The sequence below is a fragment of the Hylobates moloch genome, unplaced genomic scaffold, assembly GCF_009828535.3.
Source record: "Hylobates moloch isolate HMO894 unplaced genomic scaffold, HMol_V3 SCAFFOLD_9, whole genome shotgun sequence".
NCBI lineage: Eukaryota > Metazoa > Chordata > Mammalia > Primates > Hylobatidae > Hylobates > Hylobates moloch.
Window position 1 is genome coordinate 74,541,655 of NW_026652284.1, and position 16,437 is coordinate 74,558,091.

At 36.2% G+C, this 16,437-nt stretch overlaps 1 protein-coding gene across 3 annotated transcripts in view; it reads right to left on the minus strand.

Annotated features, from left to right (window-relative positions):
- Window positions 1-16,437, minus strand: part of RAD54B (RAD54 homolog B) — a 113,357-nt gene that overhangs the window by 38,320 nt on the left and 58,600 nt on the right. For all 3 annotated transcript variants that reach the window (XM_032760058.2, XM_058444031.1, XM_058444032.1), the window contains exons 4-6: window positions 13,328-13,522; window positions 9,648-9,929; window positions 6,281-6,443 (exon numbers count right to left, since the gene is read on the minus strand). In XM_032760058.2, coding sequence (XP_032615949.1) covers window positions 6,281-6,443; window positions 9,648-9,929; window positions 13,328-13,522 — 640 coding nt within the window. The remainder of the gene's footprint in view (window positions 1-6,280; window positions 6,444-9,647; window positions 9,930-13,327; window positions 13,523-16,437) is intronic.

The following is a 16,437-nucleotide window of genomic DNA, read 5'->3' on the forward strand; positions in this document are numbered from 1 at the left end:
TCAAAAAACCAGCTCCTGGATTCATTAATTTTTTGAAGGGTTTTTTGTGTCTCTATTTCCTTCAGTTCTGCTCTGATTTTAGTTATTTCTAGCCTTCTGCTAGCTTTTGAATGTCTTTGCTCTTGCTTTTCTAGTTCTTTTAATTGTGATGTTAGGGTGTCAATTTTGGATCTTTCCTGCTTTCTCTTGTGGGCATTTAGTGCTATGAATTTCCCTCTACACACTGCTTTGAATGTGTCCCAGAGATTCTGGTATGTTGTATCTTTGTTCTCGTTGGTTTCAAAGAACATCTTTATTTCTGCCTTCATTTCATTATGTACCCAATAGTCACTCAGGAGCAGGTTGTTCAGTTTCCATGTAGTTGAGCGGTTTTGAGTGAATTTCTTAATCCTGAGTTCTAGTTTGATTGCACTGTGGTCTGAGAGACAGTTTGTTATAATTTCTGTTCTTTTACATTTGCTGAGGAGAGCTTTACTTCCAACTATGTGGTCAATTTTGGAATAGGTGTGGTGTGGTGCTGAAAAAAATGTATATTCTGTTGACTTGGGGTGGAGAGTTCTGTAGATGTCTATTAGGTCCACTTTATGTAGAGCTGAGTTCAATTCCTGGATATCCTTGTTAACTTTCTGTCTCGTTGATCTGTCTAATGTTGACAGTGGGGTGTTAAAATCTCCCATTATTATTGTGTGGGAGTTTAAGTCCCTTTGTAGGTCACTGAGGACTTGCTTTATGAATCTGGGTGCTCCTGTGTTGGGTGCATATATATTTAGGATAGTTAGCTCTTCTTGTTGAATTGATCCCTTTACCATTATGTAATGGCCTTCTTTGTCTCTTTTGATCTTTGTTGGCTTAAAGTCTATTTTATCAGAGACTAGGATTGCAACCCCTGCCTTTTTTTGTTTTCCAGTTGCTTGATAGATCTTCCTCCATCCCTTTATTTTGAGTCTATGTGTGTCTCTGCACGTGAGATGGGTTTCCTGAATACAGCACACTGATGGGTCCTGACTCCTTATCCAGTTTGCCAGTCTGTGTCTTTTGATTGGAGCATTTAGCCCATTTACATTTAACGTTAATATTGTTATGTGTGAATCTGATCCTGTCATTATGATGTTAGTTGGTTATTTTGCTCGTTAGTTGCTATTGTTTCTTCCTAGCCTCGATGGTCTTTACAATTTGGCATGTTTTTGCAGTGGCTGGTACCGGTTGTTCCTTTCCATGTTTAGTGCTTCCTTCAGGAGCTCTTTTAGGGCAGGCCTGGTGGTGACAAAATCACTCAGCGTTTGCTTGTCTGTAAAGTATTTTATTTCTCCTTCACTTATGAAGCTTAGTTTGGCGGGATAGCAAATTCTGGGTTGAAAATTCTTTTCTTTAAGAATGTTGAATATCGGCCCCCACTCTCTTCTGGCTTGTAGAGTTTCTGCCGAGAGATCAGCTGTTAGTCTGATGGGCTTCCCTTTGTGGGTAACCCGACCTTTCTCTCTGGCTGCCCTTAACATTTTTTCCTTCATTTCAACTTTGGTGAATCTGACAATTATGTGTCTTGGAGTTGCCCTTCTCGAGGAGTATCTTTGTGGCGTTCTCTGTATTTCCTGAATCTGAATGCTGGCCTGCCTTGCTAGATTGGGGAAGTTCTCCTGGATAATATCTTGCAGAGTGTTTTCCAACTTGGTTCCATTCTCCCCATCATTTTCAGGTACACCAATCAGACGTAGGTTTGGTCTTTTCACATAGTCCCAAATTTCTTGGAGGCTTTGTTCATTTCTTTTTATTCTTTTTTCTCTAGACTTCCCTTCTCTCTTCATTTCATTCATTTCATCTTCCATCAGTGATACCCTTTCTTCCAGTTGATCGCATCTGCTACTGAGGCTTCTGCAATCTTCGCGTAGTTCTCGAAACTTGGCTTTCAGCTCCATCAGCTCCTTTAAGCCCTTCTCTCCATTGGTTATTCTAGTTATCCATCCTTCTAATTTTTTTTCAAAGTTTTTAACTTCTTTGCTATTGTTTTGAATTTCCTCTCGTAGCTCAGAGTAGTTTGATCGTCTGAAGCCTTCTTCTCTCAACTCATCAAAGTCATCCTCCATCCAGCTTTGTTCCGTTGCTGGTGAGGAACTGCGTTCCTTTGGAGGAGGAGAGGTGCTCTGTTTTTTAGAGTTTCCAGTTTTTTTGTTCTGTTTTTTCCCCATCTTTGTGGTTTTATCTACTTTTGGTCTTTGATGATGGTGATGTACAGATGGGTTTTTGGTGTGGATGTCCTTTCTGTTTGTTAGTTTTCCTTCTACCAGACAGGACCCTCAGCTTCAGGTCTGTTGGAGTTTACTAGAGGTCCATTCCAGACCCTGTTTGGCTGGGTGTCAGCAGCGGTGGCTGCAGAACAGCGGATTTTCGTGAGACCACAAATTCAGCTGTCTGATAGTTCCTCTGAAAGTTTTGTCTCAGAGGAGTACCCGGTTGAATGAGGTGTCAGTCTGTCCCTACTGGGGGGGTGCCTCCCAGTTAGGCTGCTCAGGGGTGAGGGACCCACTTTAGGAGGCAGTCTGTCCGTTCTCAGATCTCCAGCTGCGTGCTGGGAGAACCACTACTCTCTTCAAAGCTGTCAGTCAGACAGGGACCTTTAAGTCTGTGGAGGTTCTTGCTGAGTTTTTGTTTGTCTGTGCCCTGCCCCCAGAGGTGGAGCCTATAGAGGTAGGCAGGCCTCCTTGAGCTGTGGTGGGCTCCACCCAGTTCGAGCTTCCTGGCTGCTTTGTTTACCTAAGCAAGCCTGGGCAATGGCGGGCGCCCCTCCCCCAGCCTCGCTGCTTGATCTCAGACTGCTGTGCTAGCAATCAGCGAGACTCCGTGGGCACAGGACCCTCCAAGCCAGGTGCGGGACACAATCTCCTAGTGTGCCGTTTTCCAGGCCCGTTGGAAAAGCGCAGTATTGGGGTGGGACTGACCCGATATTCCAGGTGCCGTCTGTTTCCCCTTTCTTTGACTAGGAAAGGGAACTCCCTGACCCCTTGCGCTTCCCGAGTGAGGTAATGCCTCGCCCTGCTTCGGCTCGCGCACAGTGCGCTTCACCGACTGTCCTGCACCCACTGTTAGGCACTCCCTAGTGAGGTGAAACTGGTACCTCAAGCAGAAATGCAGAAATCATCCGTCTTCTGTGTCGCTGGGGCTGGGAGCTGGAGACCGGAGCTGTTCCTATTCAGCCATCTTGGCTCCACCCCGTTTGATATTTTTAAAGTTAAGAAAGTCCAAGGGAATTAAGGATATTACAAAAAAATATATAAGTATACAGTTGACCACTGAACAAGAAGGGTTTGAACTGTGAAAGTCCACTTATATATGGGTTTTTTTCAAAAATGTTATAAATGAGCGTGCCTACCTCTCTTGCCTCCCTTCTGTCTCCTCCACCTCTTCCGCCACCTCTGCCACTCCTGAAACAACCAAACCAACCCTTCCTCTTCTTCCTTTTCCTCAGCCTACTCAACATGATAAGGATGAAGACCTTTATGATGATCCATTTCCTCTTAATGAATAGTAAATACATTTTCTCTTCCTTATGGTTTTCTTCATGTTTTCTTTTTTCTGGCTTTATTGTAAAAATACAGTATATAATACATATAGTATATGAAATTATGTGTAAATTGAGTGTTTATGTTATCAGTAAGGCTTCCAGTGAACGGTAGTTTATTAGTTAAGTTTCTGCAAAAGTTATATGCAGATTTTTGACTACACAGTGGGTCAGCACCCCTAACTCCTGAGTTGTTCAAGAGTCAATTGTAGTTTGTTAGTTAATTGTATTTCTTCTTAGTAGAAATTAAGAACCAATATGCAATTTTATATATGTGTTCCATTTCAAGGTATAGAGAAAAAAATTACCAACATAAATTACAGCTACTATTTAGGTGGTTGTTTTAGATCAATACTTTGTCAACAAAGGACCAAATGTCAGCCCAATGAGATACAGTGAATAGCAAAGAGAAAATCCAGATTCATCCTTTCATAATAAAGAGAAGGGAGGAAACAGGAAGCCTTTATGGAGAAGATGGACCTTGAGCAAAATTGTAAAGGGTAAATTATTACTACACTAATTAGGCAGCTGAATATAGTTGGAGCTTGAACTAGCATGGTAGGTAGAAGACAAAAGAGGAAGATACTCATCCTTGAGAGTTTAGACTGTATCTTATAGATCAGCATCTCCCAAACACCAGTATTTCATGACTACCATCACGATTTGTTGTCATATCTGTGATACTATATATTATTTATTATTTTTCTTCAAATCATTTTAACTTAAATTTGAAAAGAAAACTCTAAGCATAATTTATCTGTGAAATCAACATGGCACATGGATACATATGTAACAAACCTGCACATTGTGCACATGTACCCTAAAACCCTAAAGTATAATAAAAAAAAAAAAAAAATTTATCTGTGAAACCAAAAGTTTAATGTGCTATTTTTCTTTTTTTTTTTTTTTTTTTCTCTCCAGACAGAGTCTTGCTCTGTCACCCAGGCTGGAGTGCAGTGGCACTATCTTGGCTCACTGCAACCTCCACCTCCTGGATTCAAGTGATTCTCCTGCCTCAGCCTCCTGGGTAGCTAGGATTATAGGTGCCTGCCACCACACCCAGCTAATTTTTGTATTTTTAGTAGAGACAGGATTTCATCATGTTGGCCAGGCTAGTCTTGAACTCCTGACCTCAAGTGATCCACCTGCCTTGGCCTCCGAAAGTGCTGGGATTACAGGTGTAAGCCACCATGCCCAGCCTATTTTTCTAATAATTAACTAAATATGCTACTATTCAAATTTTGTTTAAAGGCTTGTCCACTTGCCACCTCAAAATGGTCCCACATACTGCCAGTGGAGTAGGGATCACAGTTTGGGAAACACTGTTCTGAGTTCTGAGAGTCTCTGAATGATTTTAAATAAGGGAATGCCATGTTCAGAACTGTTTTTCAGAAAACTCAAGATGGTGGCTTTAAGTAAAATATATTTGAGAAGCATCAGAAGCAAATATACAAGTTAGAAGCCATTGCAATAGTCTAGATAAAATATGATATTTTTATGACACCGGTTACTAGAGATGCTGCAGTGGAATGACAGAAAAGATTAGGAAACAATATTTAGGAGGTTAAAATAATTAAAAGTTCAGGTTTGACTAGATTCAGAATGTAAGAGAGAAGAAATCAAAGATGATTCACAGATCAACTGAGATAAGACCTTCGAAAGAAAAAGCAGATTTGGGAGGAAATATGAGTCTAGTTAACAGTTTCTGGAAGACAGTATTCCCTTAACTTGTCATCATTCAAGGAGTTCTTAGAGTTGGGGAGAATTTCATTTCCAACTACCTTTAAAGGACAAATTTTAAAATCAAGGGTCTTGGCATTTATAAACAAGGCAAAACAAAACCAAAACAAACAAATAAACAAAAAAGACTGGAAGAAATGTTAGCAGGAGCCTTTGATTCTTTTTTTCTCCTGTTTTTTTGTATCCTCTAAAATATCTTTAAGATACTACTATTCTTTAATCAGAAAATGCAAAAGGGAAGAAGAAACTTTTTTCTGTTTTCAGATGTAGAGACAGAAGAAAATCTTTTTCCAAAATTCTCATAACCAGGCCAGGTGCAGTGGCTCATGTCTGTAATCCTAGCACTTTGGGAGGCTGAGGTGGGTGGATCACTTGAGGTCAAGAGTTCAAGACCAGCCTGGCCAACATGGTGAAACCCCGTCTCTACTAAAAATACAAAAATTAGCCAGGCATGGTGGAGCACGCCTGTAATCCTAGCTACTCAGGAGGCTGAGACGCAAGAATCACTTGAACTTGGGAGATGGAGATTGCAGTGAGCCAAGATAATGCCATTGCACTCCAGTCTGGGCAACATAGCAAGACTCTGTCTCAAAAAAAAAAAAAAAATTATAACCAGAATTAAAAGCCTCTTTCACTTGCTCTTATGACCCTTTACCATACTAGCAGTCAGTGAGCTTTTATTATACCACATTAAGGTCAATTGCATTTATCTGTTTACTCAAATACTTTAAAAGCCACTTAAAAGTAAGGACCATGGTCCTGATTCCTATATGCCCACCTCCTAGCAGTATGTTTGGCACATGGCATCTATCAAGAACCACTTTTGGAATAAATGCACACGTTAAGCACTATTCACCGTTCCTACCAATTGAAATTCATAGTGTACCCTCAGGACTCATTATATCAGGATCTTCTTAGAAAACCATTATTGTGTTACAGGTTAAATCAAAATTCAGATTAGATTAAACAAATGATTTATTTTCCTACCTCATTCCCATTACACATTCATAAAGGAATACGATTCCTTCTTTCTGATGTGGTCGAAGATGATATACAAGGTAAGGATCAATCACTACATCCACAACAGGGAAACAGTTCTTATTGAATACCCATTGGTGATTCTTATCTGGTCGTGGCATGACGAGGGAATCTTAAAAAATTGTAAAAGTACAAGTATTGTAATTTCACTTTTTCAGCAACCAACATTATCTTGTTTTCATTACCCTAAGATAGAAATGTTTGCCATCATTTGTGGCCAAAAAGTCCAAAATTTAGTCACAGTAATGTTACCCAAGGGCATAAAATTTAAAAAGAAAATCTCATGCCTTACTGATGAACAATTTCATGCAAAGAATTATGAAGAGCCTTCCAAACTTCATATACCCAAAAGTGCTTTGAAAGCACTGAAATTCACTATTGTCTAGTAAGGAATTCAATAAGCCACAACATTCAATAGTTCAGTATTCAGAGCAAAGAGAACTATTTCCAACTGAAAGCACAGGTTGGAATTTTGCCAAGATGCATTTGCCAATGTTCACAGCTTCTCATTCTGAAAAGTCTCCCCAAATTTAACATATAGGCTTTCTATCTTTTCAGTCCTAAACACACTAACAATGATCACTACTCCTATTAATTAGAACTGAGAGAAAATGATAAATTTTCCATTGACTTAGCCACCATTATTTGCTTGAAGTTAATTACTACATTCATGAATGTCAAGTTCATAAAGCTTTTTTTGGGGGGGCGGGAGGACAGAGTCTCACTCTGTTTGTTGCCCAGGGTGGATTGCAGTGGTGTGATCTCAGCTCGCTGCAACCTCCGCCTCCCAGGTTTAAGCAATTCTCGTGCCTCAGCCTCCCAAGTAGCTGGGATTACAGGTTCACGCCACCACACCCGGCTAATTTTTGTATTTTTAATAGAGGCAGGGTTTCACCATGTTAGCCAGGCTGGTCACGAACTCCTGACTTCAAGTGATCTGCCCACCTCAGCCTCCCAAAGTGCTCGGATTAAAGGCATGAGCCACTGCACCCAGCTTCATGAACTTCTTTAAAGCAGCATGAAGTCATCATAGAATAACAATGTAATTCTTCATAACTATGCTAACACAATTTAAAAGATTTACTAAAATATCACCCAAAAAGGCAAAATCAAATATAACTAGAAGGCAGGTCTCAATTGATAAATCTGAAATTAGATAATAAACTCACCAAAATTATTTTGGGGATATATTTGCATGCCTACATCATGTTTATAAAAATTGAATTAGATTAAAAAAGAAAGAAGAATGAGGAGATGAGGAGATAAAAAGAAATAGATTCCAGTAGACTATGTAAATATTCATCAGTGTGGAACTATACTGTCACAGGAATAAGAGTTTAGTCAGTTTACCATTAACAAATACCCAGAGGATAAGTTTTCTGTGCATCTTCCTAGGTTTCTGAGTAACTGAAATGAACTTTCATCTTTGAGGTCAATTCCTGTTAGGTAGGAGACTACGAAGTAAAAATGGGAAATGTAGTCCTTGGCTTTCCTCTATATCACTGTAGCAAAGTAAGAGTGTACTCCTTGTGGATTTCCAGTCAAGAAATGGCCCCATTATTTTTCTATCTTTTAAAAAGGACAACAAGGAAAAAGAGAAGATAGAGGTGAAAAATCACATACTGCCCAAGCAAAAAGGACTATAGGATTATAAATCACCTAATAAAAGGCCCATCTTCAAGAAAGAGAAACCTAAACAGTCAAAATAATAGAACACTAGTTCAAATTTTAAGATGTTTCTTTATCTTCACAATGATGAAGATGATCGTTTAATACTAACAACATGTCTCAGGCATTAAAGTCTACAACCTAATTCTATCCTTGGCATAAGATAAATACATGAGAATAATTAACCATTTACTATTTACCCGAAGTGCTTTTATACACACACACACACACACACACACACACACACATATAATTCACATGTACACGGATATATATACATTTACATCACATACACACAACATATAAATACCAAAATAAAATGTTTCATTCACTCACTCAACAAGTATTTCCTGGAAAGAGTATATACTAGACACACTAAATCTCTATGGCGGTTATTATGACCCACGTTTTACACATGAGTAGACAAAACATTAGGAAGGTTAGTGACTACCCCCAAGAGGTCAAAGAACCAGTTAGTTCAGTGGCAAAACCATGATTCTTACTCAGATCTCTGAATAAGCACAGTATTCTTTTCAGTTCCCCACAGCCCTGTATTGTGTAATAGTAAAAGTACAAAGAGAAAGGAGAATAAAGCAGAGGGGGATTGTTAAAAGAGCTGGTGGAACAGACAAAGTATTTGGACAAAAAGGGAAAATTCAGCTGCATCAGCTTCCACTCCCTATATTTCAAATAAGTCTTTGGGATAAGCTGATATAGAACTAAGAATTTTTAATTGTGGGGTTTTGTCCCAATAATGCCGTTGATTATTTGTATTTAGGTAAGTCGGTTCATCTTCCTGGGCCTCAGTTTCCTCCAATGCAAAGTGAAGAGACTAAATGATCTCAAAGACCTCTTTACTTCAAAACTTATGTTTCAATAATACTTGCAATGGGGAAAAATAATCATTACTTTATACACTTGCTGTTGTGAGGAAAGAAGTCACCTCTTTGTCTCAACTTTCACATCTACTACACTATACTTTGATTCAGATTACTTGTCCTTCCCCTCACCAAATGAGAAGCTCTGTGATGACAGTTTTATCTTTAGGCCCAACCCATAAAAGACAATGGAGAAATACCTGCTGAATGAACAGTCAAATAAAAGAACAATCAGATACAATCTAGGTTTCTTTTTTTTTAACATGATTTTTAAAATTCATTCATCAGTGTGAAAATTAACTGATTGAATGGAACTTTCACCAGTAAAATTTGGACTTTGCATGAAATCTTACCATTCAATATTTTTATACACTAATGCTTGTGATCAAGGCATACAGTCCTCAAACTAGAAGTATAATCATAGTCCAGATTAATACATTTACTAATTTCTCTCCTTGCTAAAAAGTCAGATTTTATTCAAAATTATACACATGTATGTGTAATGTATATACATACAATTTAGATATGTTTCCTTCAACACATGTACAGTACTTTTATTATTGTATTCTTGGAATTATTCACTTACATATGAAATAATTCCCAAACTATATTGTTGACTTCAACATTATCTCTTATGTCCGATTGTATATCTTAAGAATAATGTATACTTTCACCTAAAACTTTTAAAACAAAATTTAAACTTCAAATTCACACACAAAAAACATTTTGACAGTAAAAACAGAAAATTCAAATTATTTTTAAAATCTTACTTGGCGTATATGGGTCATGGCGTGGTTTGCAATTTTGGAAATCATTCTGTCTATTTTCCTTTGAACTTGGTTTACAAACACTTTTGAAAGGGTTAGAGAAACATTTCCTGGCAACCTGAGAAGAACGCGAGATAGCAGTACTTCCTCCTCCAAGCTGAAAACACCTGCCACTGCTGAAGTCATCTGGAGAGATTATACCCATGACTTCTATTTCTTTTCCACAAATCATCAGTGTTTGGCCCTCTTCAATCTTTTCAAGCTCTTTGAATTTATAACCAATGCCTTTAAGTTAAGAAAGAAAAAAATTAATTGACACTCTATGATACCATGGTCACCTTCCCATAACTGTACAAAAAAACTGCACTTTGAATGTAAATAGTCTTGTATAATGCATTAGCCAAAATGGAAGCAGAATTTAACATTTTGGTTAAAAAAAAACACTAAAAATCAAAAGAAATAATACAGCTATAAAATTAGCCATGCTTTAGAGAAAGCAAGAATTTTTTTACTATTGAAAATATAGATTATTGTACTCTATAGTTTTGCCATCTCTTGTCTGGAAAAATTAAGCCAAGAAAATAGTTTGATAGGCTATATGTATCCTCCTTTCTTGTAAATAAACTACAGAAACATCATGGTACCTCTATTTTCACTTAGAAACAGCTAGAAATGTGAAGAACTAGCAATAAAAGCAACTGCTACCACAACTAGTACTGACTGTTTCACATGAGATAGCAAAGTTAAAATACGGTTGTGGCAAGAGGTCATAGATATTCCATGTTCTAACTCTTTAATAAAACATGGAATATTTTGTAATATTAAGCTTGTTTGAATTATTATTAATTTGATGAACATTTATTGTGTTGCTGTGTAAAGGTGCTGATGAAATGTAAGTATGAATAAGTCAGTCATAGGCTGCTTAAAATGAGTTCATTTACCACATAGATGGAATTTTAGACTTCCATGCTTGTCTATTAAATGCATTAAACTATTAAATGTGTAGTTATTGTGCCATTACCATGCAAAGGAGCTGTGTATACCAGAAACTTTTTAGCCTCTAAAAATAATAATAAAAGACTGTCGCATTTTAGAAAATATGATGACCCTTTTCAAGTAGTTGGAAATTACTAAAATTTTCTCTACTGAAACTGGCCTAAAATTTATAATCTGTGCCAATCTGTATTTAATATATAGTCCTAAATTATTTATGGTGGAATATTTTCTAATTGTAATGCTCTGATATAGGAAGAAATTACTTAGCTCAATGTCAAAGACATATCACTCCATCCCAATTCAGTATTGGCCTTCACTTATCGAAATTCATGAAGATTATAGTTTTATCTTCACATAAAATCCAATTACTGTTAATCTCAATTTTACATGGAAATGGAAGACAAGAATAACCTTTTAACTTTGAGGTACCTTTAAAGTAGGTGTAATTCCAAGATCTCTCATTTCATTTAGATCCATAGATGATCTTGATGACTCTTTCAAACATCTCAGTTGCTAGAAGCTTTTCTTTTACTCTTAAACTTTGTTTCTCATACTGGTTTTTTTTTTTTCTAGGTATTATGCAATGATGGCCAACTGAGCCTGATGCATTATCACAGGCTATTAGCAATTTTAGCATTCCAGCTTTTGGTTTTCTTAGCACCTCTATCTTCACATTAACAAATTTACATATTGTATATCCCAGTTATTTAAAAGAAAAACTGCTTATAGACAGTAACTTGCAAAATTAACTTCAGGTTAATACATTTATTAATGTTATAAATTAAGCAACCAAGTCCTATGTTTGGATATTTTCATTTTGAAAACCCTAAAACATACCTATGTTCAGTCCCTCTCCCTACCATACAGGCCAAATAAATGAGAGCCTCAAAGAAAGGTCAGAGTCTGGGCATTGGCATTTCTTTTCTTTTTCTTTCTTCTTTTTTTTTTAAGAGACAGGGTCTCTCCAGCCCAGGCTGGAGTGCAGTGGCAGGATCAAGGCTCACTGCAGCCTTGATCTCCTGGGTTCAAGCAATCTTCCTGCCTCAGTCTCCCAAGTAGTTAGAACTACAGATGCATGCCACCACACCTGGTTAATTTATTTTTTTGTATAGACAAGGTCTTGCTAAGGTGCCCAGGCTGGTCTCGAACTTAGCCTCAAGCAATCCTTCCCCCTCAGCCTCCCAAAGTGCTGAGATTACAGGCATGAGCCACTACACCCTTAAAAGCACCTCAGGTGATTCTACTGGCATGGTCAGGGTAAAAACCCACTGTTTCAAGCCTAATTTTCAGTTTTTGTTACTTGCAGCTGAAAGATCATTTTATTATAAACTACACATATGCAAAACCATGCATACTATACCTTAGGGGTAAAAGATATTCCAAAGTAATTGTGATAATTTTTCCTCTCTCACTGACTTTAGAATTTCACTAAAGAGGCAATACCAATGCATGAACAAATTCTCCAAAAATCTAGCCCGAATCTACCTTAACCAACATAGAATGTGTACTATATATTTTTCTTTTTACTTCCTCTAATCACTATACACAGTTGTTCCATATTTTTATAATAAATAAAACATTCTATTATAGATAATTTAGTTTGCTTCAACTCTTAACACTGTCACGGCCTTTCATACACTACATTCCTGAAACACTGAACTAGTTTGAATTCCTTCCTGCTTTTGTGCCTTTACATGTGCTATTCTCTCTTGCACATGGCCCTTACCTATAACCTCCAAAACTATTCATCCTTCAAATACTGCCTTAAACGGTAACTCCTATCAAGCTTACCCCTAGCCTCCTGAGCAGATTAAATGGTTCTTTTATGCTCCCACTGCTTCCTGGGCAGATTAAATGGTTCTTTTCTGCTCCCACTGCATTTAGTAAAAATTCTCATTGAAACAACTGTATTATTGCTTCCTAATCATCAATTACTTTGCTTTGTTCCCATTAAATTATAAATTATAATCATCTTTGGTATTCCTAGCATACTGCCTGGCACATAATAGTTATTAAAAACTATAAACTATATTTTTAAGTAAATAAACATGTAGAACAGATTTTATAGTTATAGGTCACACTCAAAATTGAACTGAGACAATGCAAAGACACTGTAGTTGGTGTTAGCCATTCTTAATTTGTAGCCTAACTTGTATTACTACAAATTATGCTGGCAACATTTTGTAACAGAAACAATGGCAACCTCCAATTTCCATGTGTTAATCTAGGTCAGGCCTAACCATTATCTCCTTGCTCTGCTTTTCAAAACATTATTGAGTAGTGCTGAAATTACATATCATTCAACTTGATATCAACATATTTTTCAATTTTAACCACTTAGCATTCTTAAAAAAAAAGAGAGAGAGAGAGAGAAAGTATACCAAGTCAAATTTAGTATTTAAGCTCAGAAAAGTACCAAAATAACTGTATGTAGCTGGCTGGCCATTTTTGGAGAAAATGAAACCATAGGATAGTATTTGCTTCACTGAGCTAGCATAAGCCATAAGATTGCCAGACTCACTAACCATTATGAGATTATTTTATGTATTATACACAGTTGAGGCATGAACATCCATTAAAGAATGCCTTATCATCTCTTTATAAAACCCAATTACATTTCAATTATGTAACCAGAGATACATACTAATTTCAGGCCAAATTGTAAACATTAGGTAGTATCATAATACCTCTTCCAATGTCTTTGCCTTCCAAATTCTTTAATATAAATGACTTTCCTTTTACAATAAGAACAGCATCACCTTCCCACTTTTTATGTTTTTTCTTTGAAGGCTTACACCAAACAACACTGAAATATTTAACTAGGCTATCAGATTTCTCTTCTTGTTCCTTGGACACTGCTACTTCTTTAGAAGCCGAATGAACTACAATTAAAAAAAAAAAACACATTATTAAAAATGACTTTAATGTCTAAGTAGTAAGGTCATTCAAACAAAACAAAAAGGCACAAGAAAATTAGATTATATTAAGAAATAGTATGAAAGAATATTTGATCATACTCATGTTGGCATTTTATAAACTAAGAAATCCAAATATCAGGTGTTAATATTACCACGAGTATAATGACTATAAATGTCTTACTGTTCCAAAGTCAAATAAACTCAATTGAAGTAGAATAACGTAATAATCACTGTAAACATTTTAAAATTCTAAAAATTAAGATATTATTTCAATGTCTACAGCATGGAAAAATATCTAAAATCACATTTTGACAAAACTGATTTAATTAAGTGATATGACAAGCTGATAAAAGGCAAAGAATACAGAGTTCTCTGAAAGTAAAACCTGAAATTTTTGTTTATTTAATTGATAAAAATTATATATATGTAGGTGCATAACACTGTTTTGATATATGTATACACTGTGGGATGGCTAAATCAAACTAATTAATATTATCCATTACCTCACATACTTTTTGTGGTGAGAACATTTTTTAAAATACTACTTTCTTAGCATTTTTCAAGTATACATTGTTATTAACTATAGTCACCATGTTATACAATAGATTTCTTGAACTTATTCCTCCTTAACTGAAATTTCGGATCCTTTGACCAACATCTCCCCAATGCCCCACACCTCTATCCAACTCTAGGTAACCATCATTCTACTTTCTAAGAGTTTGACTTTTTTGAATTCCACATATAAGTGAGATCACACAATAATTGTCTTTCTGTGTCCAGCTTATTTCACTCAGCATAATGTCCTCCGGGTTTACCCATGTTGTCACAAGTGACAGGATTGCCTTCTTTTTTAAGGCTGAGTAGTGTGTTCTACTGTGTACCTGTACCAAGAAGTTTTTAATCCATTCATCCATTGATGGACACTTGAGTTGACTTCACATCTTGGCTACTGTGAAAAATACTCCAAGGAACATGGGAATGCAGATATCCCTTCAACATGCCAATTTCATTTTTTTTTTTGGCTATATACCCAGGAGTGAAAGTGTTGGATCATATGATATGTTACTTTTTCAAATAAGAACAAGTATAAAACAGCAAAGCAGAAATGAGAATAAATATTATTAAAATTATTTTGTCTCCTGCTTCTTACACCTAACTTGTACACACTAGATTTTCAGTGGCTGGATAAAAGGTGGTTTAGCTGAAGACAGCAAAATCCCATTCCCCCCATTACTGAAGAGCTCCTCACTATGTCTTTTACATCATACACATTTGAACCATGGAAACTATCAAAACAATAAAATTTTAAAAGCAAAATGAAGTAATTTTTTTTCCTTTTTACTATTTTCCTATTTACTTAAATAGGAATAAGGCAATAAAAGCATACAAAGTATAAAGATTAGAAAGGAAGAAATAAAACAGGAGCATTTACAGATGATGTAACTATTTACATAGAAATCCCCAGAGAATCTAAAAATAAAGAAGAATAAATTTAGCAGAGTCACAAGATGCAAGGTTCATATGCAAAAATCAACTGTATTCTTATAGACTAGCAAGATATAATCAAAAATAAAATTTTTTAAATTCCATTCACAGTGGCTCCAAAAAACAGACATATGAAATACTTCGAAAATATCTAACAAAAGATAACCCAGATCTCTACACTAAAATTAAAATGTTTGTTGAAAAAAAATTAACAAGGCTCTTATAAATAAGCACAGCTCCTATTTCATGAATTGGAACATTCAATTTTGTTAAGATAGTAATTTTTCCCAAAATGATCAATATATTTAACACAATATCAATCAAAATCCCAGGACATTTTTAGTAAAATTGGCAAGTTGATTTAAAAATTCATATGGAAATAAAAGTAACGTAGACTAATCAAAGCAATTTTTGAAAAGAACAAAGTTGGATGTTTACAATAATGCTGCAATAATCAAGATAGTTTGGCACTGCCCTTCCTCTCCAAAAAAAGACATATAGACATTCCAATGCATTGGAAGAGAAGCAAGAAATAGAACCACTCACACATATATGGCGAAATTATTTTCAACAAAGGTGGGGAAGTAAATTCAATGAGGAAAGGAAAGTCTTTTCAACAAACATTGCTAAACCAACTGGATATACATTTGGAAAAGATAAACATCAACCATTAAGTCACCCCATATATAAAATTCAACTCAAAATGAATGATAGACCTAAATGTAAAACCTAAAACAAAAAATCTCTAATAGAAAACACAGGATAAAATATTTGTAACCTCGGGATATACAAAGCTTTCTTAGAATACAAAAGCACGAAACATAAAAATCAAAAATTATTAATCAACTTTTATCAGAATTTAAAACTTTTGCTTTTTGAAAGATGCCATTAAAACAACAAAAGGGAAGCCACTGGCTGGGGTAAAATATTCACAGCATATGAACAAGACAAAGGTCTTGTATCCGGAATAATTATTCATTTTTTTTTTGAGACAGAGTTTTGCTCTGTAGCCCAGGCTGGAATGCAGTGGTGTGATCTCGGCTCACTGCAACCTCTGCCTCCTGGGTTCAAGCAATTCTGCTGCCTCAGCCTCCCGCATAGCTGAGATTACAGGCGCCCACCACCATGCTCAGCTAATTTTTGTATTTTTAGTAGAGACGGGGTTTCACCAGGTTGGCCAGGCTGTTCTTGAATTTGTGACCTCAAGTGATCCACCCACCTAGGCCTCCCAAAGTGCTAGGATTACAGGCGTAAGCCACTGCGCCTGGCCTAAGAATTCTTATAGTTTAAAAATAAGACAACAAACAAATCAACAGAAAACAGGCAAAAGTCTTAGACAATTCAGAAAATGATATATATAAACTAACAATAAGCACATAAAAAGATATTTAACA